The sequence below is a fragment of the Tursiops truncatus genome, chromosome 2, assembly GCF_011762595.2.
Source record: "Tursiops truncatus isolate mTurTru1 chromosome 2, mTurTru1.mat.Y, whole genome shotgun sequence".
Classification (NCBI taxonomy): domain Eukaryota; kingdom Metazoa; phylum Chordata; class Mammalia; order Artiodactyla; family Delphinidae; genus Tursiops; species Tursiops truncatus.
The window spans coordinates 11422558-11433950 of NC_047035.1; the positions used below are offsets into that span (position 1 = coordinate 11422558).

The 11393-nt window shown below is 41.1% G+C and overlaps 1 protein-coding gene across 5 annotated transcripts in view; it reads left to right on the forward strand.

Annotated features, from left to right (window-relative positions):
* Positions 1 to 10157, forward strand: part of BTBD7 (BTB domain containing 7) — an 81023-nt gene extending 70866 nt beyond the window's left edge. For 4 of the 5 annotated variants that reach the window (XM_019918688.3, XM_073800095.1, XM_073800096.1 and 1 more), the window contains 3 exons: positions 325 to 503; positions 2495 to 2929; positions 4835 to 10157. In XM_019918688.3, coding sequence (XP_019774247.1) covers positions 325 to 503; positions 2495 to 2929; positions 4835 to 5650 — 1430 coding nt within the window. In that variant the 3' untranslated portion in view covers positions 5651 to 10157. Of the gene's footprint in view, positions 1 to 324; positions 504 to 2494; positions 2930 to 4834 lie in introns of those variants that run through there. The other variant, XM_073800097.1, reaches the window with a different exon arrangement.
* The last annotated feature ends 1236 nt before the right edge of the window (positions 10158 to 11393 follow it).

The window sequence follows — 11393 nt, forward strand, 5'->3', positions numbered from 1 at the left end:
TAAAAGAATGAATATATTTAAAAGACTTTTGAAATATCCTGAGATCCAGAAGAGAATATATGCAAGTAAAATTTTATTTGGGCTGTGAACTAATAATGCAGTTCAGGAGCTGTTTGGTATTACCAAGAGCCTTTTGGACACAGTGAAATTTTAAAACCTTAAAAAATAATTAGAAGTATATAAATTACTATCCAGGAAATTAAAATACTATCAAAAATTTATGAGAAGATTCTGATGCAAAACACATGCTTTTTTCTTGCATTCAGCAGGTGGTCTTTTGTGTAGCTCAGGTATTGTGCCTACAAACTATTTCTCTTCTTCCAGTTCCTCGTCTCCTCATTATGAAAGACATGGTCAGACGTCTGCAGGAGCTACGACACACTGAGCAGGTGCAGAGAGCCTACGCACTTAACTGTGGGGAAGGCGCCACAGTGAGCTATGAAATTCAGATTCGAGTATTGAGAGAGTTCGGGCTTGCAGATGCTGCTGCAGAGCTCTTGCAGGTGGGAAACGGCACTAAACCATTTAAAATAGGGAGCCTTGTGTTAGATTGTCAGTTATTATTAATAATGGAAATATTATGGTATTCTTTTGGATTTTGTGATGTTGTGTTATATGTCATATTTTAAAATTTGCAATTTCTCATTCTAAATAAATATTCAATTTTTTATACTTGAAAAAAGATTAAAATATAAGAAGCCTTGACTGTCACTCAGGCAGTATTTTACATATCCCAAGGAGCCCTTGTAGCATGTCTTTTTCTTTGTACATGCTCTTTGACTGTCCCTGGTGTCTTGGATGACCTGAAAGCCCCCAGTGAGAAGCAGTGTGGTAGAGTGGACAGGGCACAGTCTCTGGAGTGAGAACTGGGTTTATATCCTGGCTCTGCTGCTTACCAATTAGTTAACTTGGAGCAAGTTACTTAACCACTCTGTGCCTCAGTTTCCTTACCTGTAAAATGAATTGTTGTGAAGATAAGAGCTGCTGTATGTAAAGCAGCTATGCCTCTTGTATATATTAAGCACATAAATGCTAACTGCTAAAAGTTCATGGTATGTACGCCCAACAGAAGTGGAAGAGAAAGTAGAAAATTCTGACCTTTCTCTGCTTTCTGTCCCTGGTTTGGTCACTAGGTATCAGGTTTTAGCCTACTACATACTTAACAGACCTTCCATATGCCTCTCTTTTTCCCTCTCTCCTCCCCTTTATTATAAGAATTTTTTTTTTTGCATGATGGTTCAAACCCTATAAGCATGAGAATCAAGGAATGAGTGCTTTTTATTTTTTTTTAACTAGCACGAAGAAACCCACTTCTAGTAATTATTTGGTACAAAAAGCAGTAGCATTTTTGTATAAAATGTGTAAAGTAGTCTTCACAGCAACTAAAGTAGAACCTAAAATAAAATTTAATTTCATCTGGTCAAGTGATTGAATTGTTTTCTTGCCACTAACTGCAAACCACTTTAGCCTGAGTTTTCAAAGGGGAACATGGTATGGTGGCCTTAGGCAAGGAGCAGGCCATTTTTAGGTTCTTTTTTTTTTTTTCCACCATTTTTAGGTTCTCGATTTTCAATTTTTACTGTGGTTTCTATCTCTAAAACAGGCTTGTTTTCTGTTCATTTCTATTCTCTTTGCCATTCTAAATTGTATCTTAATTTGATCTCTTAAATTGTGTAAGTTTTACAGTTTAAGAATTTCCATTAGTGCTTATCAAAATATTAATCAAACTTATTTCTATATAATAGGTAAGGAATAGTATTTTGTAGTTTTTATTTCAGACTGAAAGTGTACAGATGTTTTGCCAGAAAGTTCTAGAATCCTCACTTATATGCCTTTTCCTCCTTTTTAAAAATTTCTTAATTTTTTTAATTTTTTAAACATCTTTATTGGAGTGTAATTGCTTTACAATGGTGTGTTAGTTCCTCCTTTTGTTTTTATTTTTTTATTTTTTTGGCGGTACGCGGGCCTCTCACTATTGTGGCCTCTCCCGTTGCGGAGCACAGGCTCTGGACACGCGCAGGCTCAGTGGCCATGGCTCACGGGCCCAGCTGCTCCACGGCACGTGGGACCTTCCCGGACCGGGGCACAAACCCGTGTCCCCTGCATCGGCAGGCGGACTCTCAACCACTGCGCCACCAGGGAAGCCCCCTCCTTTTGTTTTTAATGTTAATTTTATTTTCTTAGCAAAGACATATTTGCATTAGGTTTTATTTCCTGTTTTTGATTATCACATAATCTTGCAAGAGATTACTGACCTGCTTTCTGGAGTATTCAGTTACACTGCTCTCCTTGATAGCTGCTGCGCTCTACCCTTTTATACTGTTTTTGAGGTAATTTTTCCTTGGGCTTCTGGCCTAGAAAAGTCTGTTGTGCCTTTTACTGTTGCTGAATGTGGTTTTCCTAGGTAGTCGCTTAACTCAGCCTGTAAATTTCTGTCCAGGAAATCTGCTAACAAATATCCTACCTTGTTTACCCCCCCGCCATTCTTTCTTAGAATCCTCACAAGTTCTTTCCTGATGAACGTTTTGGAGATGAAAGTCCACTCTTGACAATGAGGCAGTCTGGGAGATGTCGAGTTAGCAGTAACCCCGCTGCAGAAACCGTGTTTACAGATCCGGACTCTTTTGTGGCCTTCCATCCACCCTTGCCACCTCCACCACCGCCGTACCACCCCCCAGCTACCCCAGTCCATCACCACCTCAAAGCGGGCTGGAGACAAAGACCTCCCAGCCAACACCCTTCACGTTCGTTCTCTTATCCCTGTAATCATTCACTGTTTCACTCCAGGCCAGCTCCTAAAGCAGTGCCCCCTCCAGTCTGTTTGCCAGGTGTTCAAGCAGCAGGACCTGACTGTCCCGGCACCACAGGGCTGGGGAGACAGACGGTAGCCGCCGCCGCCTCAGCAGCAGTAGTATCTGAGAGACAAGTGGTAAGTTTGCACCTCAGTAACCTACCTAAAATTACAAGCTTCTGGAATGTAAGAAGCAATTTCCTTGGCCCCTGGGACTCAGCGGTGCCCAGAAGTGTTACTGACAAGCTGAAAGCATAGATTTAAGGGAGTATGGAAAAGGGAGAGAAAAAGAGAGTGTAGGGGGATGAAAAAGGACGGAGAAGAGAGACGAGGTGTTTGCGGTGGGAGTAGGCCAGGGCCTTCCCTTATGTTCGCGTGCAGGTATCCAGAAGGGTGGGGTTACTGGACAATGCAGATGACGTTACCGGTTTCATAGTGTGCTGTTGAAGCATGTGTCAGGAGTCTGGCCCCGACCTCTATTCTGTAGAGTCTACTATTCTACCAAAGGCTTTGTTGGGGCAGGAAGGGGAAGCTACTTGTAGCTGAGTACACCATCGGGAACAATGTGGCAGAAGACTCCTCATTCATAAAATGGGCAGAAAATTAACCCGCATGCATGTCTCTGCCTCTAGCAAGCTATTCCATCAGAACACTCATTTGACTGGAAATCACAGTCGCTAGCGCTAGTAGGTAGTAAATTAAGCAAGAATTCTTTGCTTGATCTTGCACTGCATTAGAGGCTGAATTTCTGTTTTATATAATACATTTGGAAAAAAAACAGTGGTGATTTTTAAGTCTGCCTGCTTAGTCACATACTGTTAATAGTGTTCAATATAGAGAAGAACAAAAGATACATATATTAGTTAAGGGAATCTTCATTAAAAGTTGGCCTTTTGGAAGCTGTGGACTAGTGTACGCCTTGGGTCACATTATGGTCCTTCCTCACCTTATACCCTTCTATCCGCTTTCCCTGCTGTCCCCCCGAACCCCTCCAAAAAGAAGAAACAGCAAAGATCGATAGTGTTGAATAAACCAAATTCCCATCTTATTGGCCTGGCCCTCAGTTCTACAGTTACAAAAGTTCTACTACTGTATATTTTATTTATTTATTTATTATAAATTTATTTATTTATTCTTGGCTGCGTTGGGTCTTCGTTGCTGCACGTGGGCTTTCTCTAGTGGCGGCGAGCAGGGGCTACTTTTCGTTGCGGTGCACAGGCTTCTCATCGCAGCGGCTTCTCTTGATGCGGAGCACGGGCGCTAGGCGCATGGGCTTCAGTAGTTGTGGCTCGCGGGTTCTAGAGTGCAGGCTCAGCAGTTGTGGTGCGCGGGCTTAGTTGCTCCGCAGCATGTGGGATCTTCCTGGAACAGGGATCGAACCCGTGTCCCCTGTATTGGCAGGCAGATTCTTAGCCGCTGTGCCACCAGGGAAGTCCTACTTTATATTTTAATTAAAACTCCCGTCAAAGGTGTTTTATCTGTATGTTCATTACAGTCTTGATTATAATAATGAAAAATTGGAAGCAACCTTAAGGTCCAACAGTGGAAGAATGGTTAAGAAGTCATGCCTCATCAATACAGTGGAGAACAGTGTGCAGTAATTTAAATAGTATTAATGGCAGTGTTATATATGCACTAAATTTTATGAAAATATGTGTGCAAAATATAAAAGGTAAGAGAACTGCTTCAAAATGCTAATAACAATGGTTATCTCAAGTAGGGAAGTTTAGGGTTTTTGTGGGGGTTTTGCCTTATAGCTTTCTATATTTTTATCATTTTAAAAATAAGCAGGGGAATTCCCTGATGGTCCATGGAATCCAGGTTAGGACTCCATGCTTCCACTGCCGGGGGCCTGGGTTCGATCCCTGGTCGGGGAGCTAAGATCCCACAAGCTGCGTGACACAGCCAAAAAAAAAAAAAAAAAAAAAAAAAGCATGTATCATTTTTCTAAGAGGAAACAAAAATCAGTGAACATCATTTGAAAAAGAGGGAGTCTTGGGCCATTTTCTTTTAACCCTCCCCCTGTTTTGTTTCTGTTTGCAGTGTACACAACCTGTGCTAAATGATCTAATGCCAGATATCGCCATGGGAGTGTCCACACTGTCACTCAAGGACAGGAGGCTTCCCGAACTTGCTGTAGACACAGAATTAAGCCAGTCAGTGTCTGAAGTAGTACCAGGGCCTCCCCAGCATCTATCGTGTATTCCACAGAGGCATACACACACATCTCGAAAGAAACACACACTAGAGCAAAAACCAGACACTCGAGAAAATCAGCAGGAATATCCAGATTTCTATGACTTCTCGAACGCTGCTTGTAGACCGTCTACTCCGGCTCCTGGCAGACGCAGCCCTTCCCCTCCGCAAGGTGGATATTTTGGTCCCGATTTGTATAGCCACAATAAGGCATCACCAAGTGGCTTAAAGTCAGCCTACCTACCTGGCCAGACCTCTCCTAAAAAGCAGGAAGAAGCTAGGAGAGAATATCCACTTTCCCCTGATGGGCATCTGCACAGACAAAAGAATGAGCCGGTACACCTCGATGTTGTTGAGCAGCCTCCCCAGCGGTCGGACTTTCCTTTGGCAGCCCCAGAAAATGCCGGCAACGGTCCAGCCCATGTCAGGGGGCGAACAGCAGTGGAAACTGACTTGACTTTTGGGCTGACTCCTAACAGACCTTCACATTCTGCATGTAGCTCTGAAGCTCCAGAAGAGAGATCTGGTAGAAGACTGGCAGACAGCGAGTCCTTGGGCCATGGAGCTCCGCGAAATACAGATTTGGAAAGGGAAGATTCAATCAGCAGAGGAAGGAGGTCACCAAGCAAGCCAGACTTCCTCTACAAAAAGTCTGCCCTTTGAGAGCAACCTCCAAGTCGTCTGTGCCTGAGATGTGAAACATCCCATTTTATGATGTAACCCAACAACTTAGAGTATTGATGCCAGCTGATAACTCAGTTTCACGTTATTTTATTCTAGTTTTTGTATATACACGTCTGTTAGACATGGCATGCTAAGAGGGTTATTCTGAATGCTGCGTCTGTTTTGTGTTGGAACAATTGTGTGGGGGAAGCATTTTTAAGAGCAAGCAAGCTGGCACTTTTTTTTTTCTCTTTACAAATGATGGAATTTTTTTGCACTTGTACTTTTATCTGTATTGTTTTTATATCAGTATGTTAAACTTTATTGCCACATTTAAAGGACTGTATTTTCATACTTTTTTGCATTTTACCTTTCATCTAGCAATTTCCACGTGCATTGGATTGCACACTAAGATGTATTTTCTTATGAAATAGTTCTGTGTTTATTTTTTAATTATAGAAATTCCAAAGAACAGCACATCAAAATGCTCCTCTCTTTTCAGTAATCGTTTTAGTTCAGAAATCTTCCTGCTCAGTCTTCATAAATCTAACGTCGTACTTTTTAAATGAGTCTTGGGAGCTGGTCTTCATTCCTCCAGCAGGAATCCAGTCAGGATCCTGAAGTTTCCTGGTTCAGTAAAGAACAAGAAGGAGAAAAGCCTTTTGTGTCCAGACTCAAGCTGTTGCTTTATTCACAGTGCAGATGCTGTTAGAATCACTGCAGATTCTGGTAGTGTGGATTAGAGTTTCACTAGATGAGGTTCTAAAGCGATCGGCTTTCCTGGAATCCTAAAGAAGTGGAATTAGCGAAGTAACTTAAGCCTGCCCTGCGGGGTTGCCGGTTCTGAGCTGCGACTCTCCAGATGTCGGGGGAGTGACTGCTTTGCTGCCTTCAGTTGTCTTGCTCTCTGTGGGAAAAAAACAAAAGGGCTTCAGCCTTACGGATGTCATTTGGTGTTTGTAAGCAGATATTTTCTTTTAAGTGTTTTTCAAAGTGTGTCTGAATTTTGGTTTCCTTTAAAGAAGTTGTTGTATAATGCATAATGCTTTGTCACCAAAAAAGAAAAAGAAACCTTTTTTTTTTTTCCTTGGGTGAAATACTACATGTCCTACTTGAACTCCACTGGGGACGCTGGTTTGGGATTTTACTGAACCACTGAGCACATGGGATCTTTTAAGATCCCCTCCCTTAGAAGGGCAATGTGTGAGCTAAGGACTGTTTTTTTCTTACTCTCCAATGTAAATACATTAGTATTTGAGTTTTTAAATCACTTCAGCATTATTTGAGCATTCACTTTCTATTTTTACACATACACACACAACCGTAGCACTTAGAAGAAAAGAGACTTTCTGAACACTCCCTCCCGTGAAGGATGTTGGGAGCCTCTTCTCTGTGTATGTATATATATAAAAAACTCTGAATCACTCACACTCACTCTAAAACTATGCAGGGCTAGGGAGCCTTTACAAGCTACCATATAAATGAATGACATGCACTTTTAAGTAAATAGGTTTCTATTGGGTGTCAAGAACTCTGATTTCTCCCGAAACTGTAGTTTCTCTTACAATCTTTTCCTACTTTTACCCTGTGGATATACACTCAGGAATAATCTGACATTTTAAAAAATCCTAACAGTAGGTAGTCTTAAAGATGGGAACACATCAGTTTGTCTGTCTACACCGGCAAACCGCTGCCACTCGCTCTGCTGCCTGGCTAGTTAGCTGCTGCCCGTACGTCCCTCGATGTCGGCCAAGCTGCACACCGAGCCCCAGATCTCCCAGAGTCAACACCAGGCTACTGTGAGGTCGGCTACACATCGTCGCCTTTGAGGCTCCTTTTTTTAAAGATGAAAAACGTTAGGACTCTGTTCTCATTTTTAGTAGGTTTTTGACTTTATGATAGATGACGGTGTCTTTTGAAGCCAATCTCAGTCTGTCTCTCCTCAGAAACACAAAGTGTTAATTCCATCATATTCCTTAATGTGTATTTATATACATGTGTTGACATGAATTATTTTGATACAGTTTTAAATTTCTATTCTGAATTCAGACTGTGCTGTGCTGGTACTGCAAAGAAGAGTGAGTAGACGTAGTTGGTGGGGGAAATCTTTCTCATCTCCAACCTGTTTTTTTTTAAAAATGTTAGACGAGAGCTATTGGTGCCACACATGCATTTTTCTGAAAATTTATTAAATATTCTTTCACGTCCCTAAAATATAATTATAAAAGAAGTGGCCACTGTTCATAGTTTTATTTAATTTATGAAGTTTGCTTTTAATAATTTAGTAGCATACCTGGCTAAACTCTATGTATAGAGAGAAACGCGCTGTGGATCGTGGACTGCTGTGACTTCCAGAAGGGAAACAGACGTGGGTTTAGTGTTAGGGTAGGTGTTAGTGGACTTTTAATGTATCTTGTGAAGTATGGTCAGTAGGGTAGGTTGAATAGCTATGTGCCTCTGGCTTTTGAAACCATCTATTCAGTTTTCTTTGATGCTTACTAAGCATTAAATTCTTTCAGTGCTGTACGAAGATAAATGTGAAGTCTGAGTAAGATTGCTCTCAGAAATAAACATGTATAATATAAAATTTAGGCCACGGGACCTAGCATTTTACTCGGTGTAGAAATTTCATGAGAACCAAATCTCAACATACCAGATCTCCTCTCGAGGCCATGGACAATCAGGCCATTAGACAATCGCCACCTTTGGTGTCCGCCGTGTCGAGGTTAGCGAATACCAGTTAGAGCCTGGAGCGGAAGGAGAAGATCTACGTTTCTTCAAGATGCTGTTGGTCTGTTTCTTATATTTCTGTTTTAGTTTTGTGATTTTGATTAGTAATTTCAGTTCAGAGTCACCTGTGACTCCTAAGGGAAAAAGATAGCAGCATGAAAGGCAAAAATTATTCCTGAAAAAATCGTTGTTTGAATTTACCATGTACTATACATACTCTTTTTCACACGCCCCTGTAGCTTTTTCTAGGCATGTCCCTAGACCTAATCTCTCCTGACATTTTGGTAACCAGGTAGATTTTAAATGAGTTCTTTTTATTTGAGTCTTTTGGGGGTTTTTTTGGTTGAACTCTATGAAACTTTGCTTAATTCTTGTTTATGCTTCCTTAACAAACTGTTCTTTATTGAGTTTTCTTTGGATTTGTTGTCCAAGCTCTAGCAGCAGTGGACCATACGTGTCCCTTTGGATTTAAGTGATGATGGAGGGGAAATAGCATATACAGCAGCAGCAGCAGGGTGCAAAGATGACCCCCACGTGTTGGCAGCAGCGGGACGCAAAGATGATCCCCGCGTGCTGGTCTCTAGAGGTGAAAGATGAACACTTCTCAGTAACTACTCATCAAAATATGAATTTTCATGTTGAAATCCGCCTTTTAGGGGAAAATGTGTTTCTGAAACACTTGTAAGATACTGGTTTTGCAATTCTAAGGCATTTATGTTTTTATCTTAGGACTGAACTCAAAGGGAAATGTTTGCCTTTTTTTTTTTTTTTAATTATTTGGTTGACCTTCAACTTACTGTTGAAAGTTACTATTAAAGCAGCAGTGATGGGTGCTATTCCCCGTTCTGCAGTGGTTTACTTTGTCTACTAAGGAGTTTACTTTAAAACCTCATTACAGATAACCTTACTAAAAGAATTACCGTCACACACTAAAGTGTATTGTATTATTTTCCATTAACACTGTTGTACGAACAGTGTTTTATGAAATGTTTAGTTGTCTTTTTGTCCTGTCGATTGCAATAGGTGTTATGTAATTGTTGTATTGGCAAGTTTTTTGATTTTTCTTTTCCTCTAGAGAAGCCTCAGACCAGGAGTCAATCTTCCATATTCTGAATGTTATAATGCTGTGGCCGTTTCTATAGAAAGATTACTTGCAAGTGTGTGTCTTGAAAATAACTTCTTGTGTCTGTGTGTTTACGTGGGTTCTGTCTAAGAGCTGAAATGAGCTCTGGAAGCTTCATCGTGTACCTGCACGTGACTGTGTATCTGGGTTCCATGGGCACGTGGGACGGAATCCTGCTCTTAGGTGGGGTGGCTGAACGATAAAGATTCCTGAACTCCACTTGCTGTTTGTGTACCACGTCTGTGCATCAGAGAGGCGGTATCTTCTACAACACTGCATTTCTTGTGGTTGTGCTGTTACTGGTATAAAGTCAAGTGCCTTCAATGCTAAAGGCTCAGAAATTTTTCTTAAACTGATTTCATGTCCTATGCAAGTGTTTTCTACAACCTGCATAACCAGTACTTTGTAAAACTTGTTTACGCTTCAAATGTACATAGTGTTTTTTAAAGAAATATATAGTATTTTTATTTAGGTACCTCCAAACTTGAATTCGTCTGTGTGAAGCATTGTAAAATGATACATTTCTCTTTTGAGTATCATTACAGTTGTACAAAGGTTTTCACTGGTTCTATTTTTCTACTGTTACTGACAAGCATGTAACACTGACTTTATCCTACATATAGTTGGCGTTTCAAATAAATGGCTTGGATAGAACCCGCTGAGTTGGATACAGTCTGTTTTAGCAGGTAGCACACAGCCCTCAGTTATAGAAGCAATGTTGTCCCCACCACTAGGTAGAAGTGGGAGGTTTTCTAGGTGGACTTCTCCTCTGTCTCTATGCTTTCAGTCATTCAGAGGCTTTTTTCAAGTATTATGGATTTCTTGGAAATACCATGTTTCATTTGATTCAAGTTCAGAATTTTCTGTGATTTCACTGGGGCATTTCTGAGAGATTTCATTTTACAATTTGAGCAAAAAAGTAACTTGCACAGGGGTCTCCAGAGGAAGTTCAGCATTCCAAACACAGGGACCCAGCAACTGGAATGAATCAGTCACTGGAAGGGCTGTGGTCCGTCGGTGAGAGACCCAAATGCACCCCAAGATTCACAGGCCTCCAAGTGTCAGACACCTGGCTTAGATTCAAACTCAGGAGCGTTAATATTTTTCCATTTGAAAGGGAAATGGAGTCATGATCTAGAGTCTAGTTTTCCCAAAAAAACATGCAAAATAGAAAGTTTTCCAATTTCCGTTTTTTAAAATCACTATTTAAAATTTTTACTTTAATCATTGCACTAATAAGTTCCATCCCAGCATTTCACCCTTTGTGCCTCACTGGGGCAGTTCTCTTTTTATATTTCGTAACCGTCTTAGGTTTAACTGTGGAATATCAAGATAAAATAAAACCTAAGGTTTCTGAAGGTGAGCTTCCTCAAAATCTAAAACAGGAAATTGGGTAAGTCAACTTTCACTTCTGTTCTTGTGGATTCCCCTGGAAAGGTGAGTTCAGGCCAGCTTCCCTAGCTACTTGAGGCCTTACCTCTCCTCAGTGCATTAAGGAATAGTTCTTGAGTCCACTCTTCCCAAAGTTTGGGAATGTGGAGCAACAGATAAAGCAGACAGGATACCTATTCTCAGAAGCTTTAAAGTAGGAAGAGACTTCCCTGGTGGTCCAGTGGTTAAGAATCCACCTTCCTAATGCAGGGGACGTGAGTTTGATCCCCGGTCGGGGAACTAAGATACCACATGCTGCGGAGCAACTAAGCCCTCCCAGGGCAACTAAGACCCGACGCAGCCAAAAAAAAAACAAAAAAAAACAAAAAACAAAAACTAGCTAGAGACAATTGGAACAGTACATAGCAATAGGAGGTTACTGTGGCTGAGGGGAAGGCTGGCTTGACATGGCCCAGGAATGAATGGGAGGAGAAACACACTGGATTCACTACAAAGCAC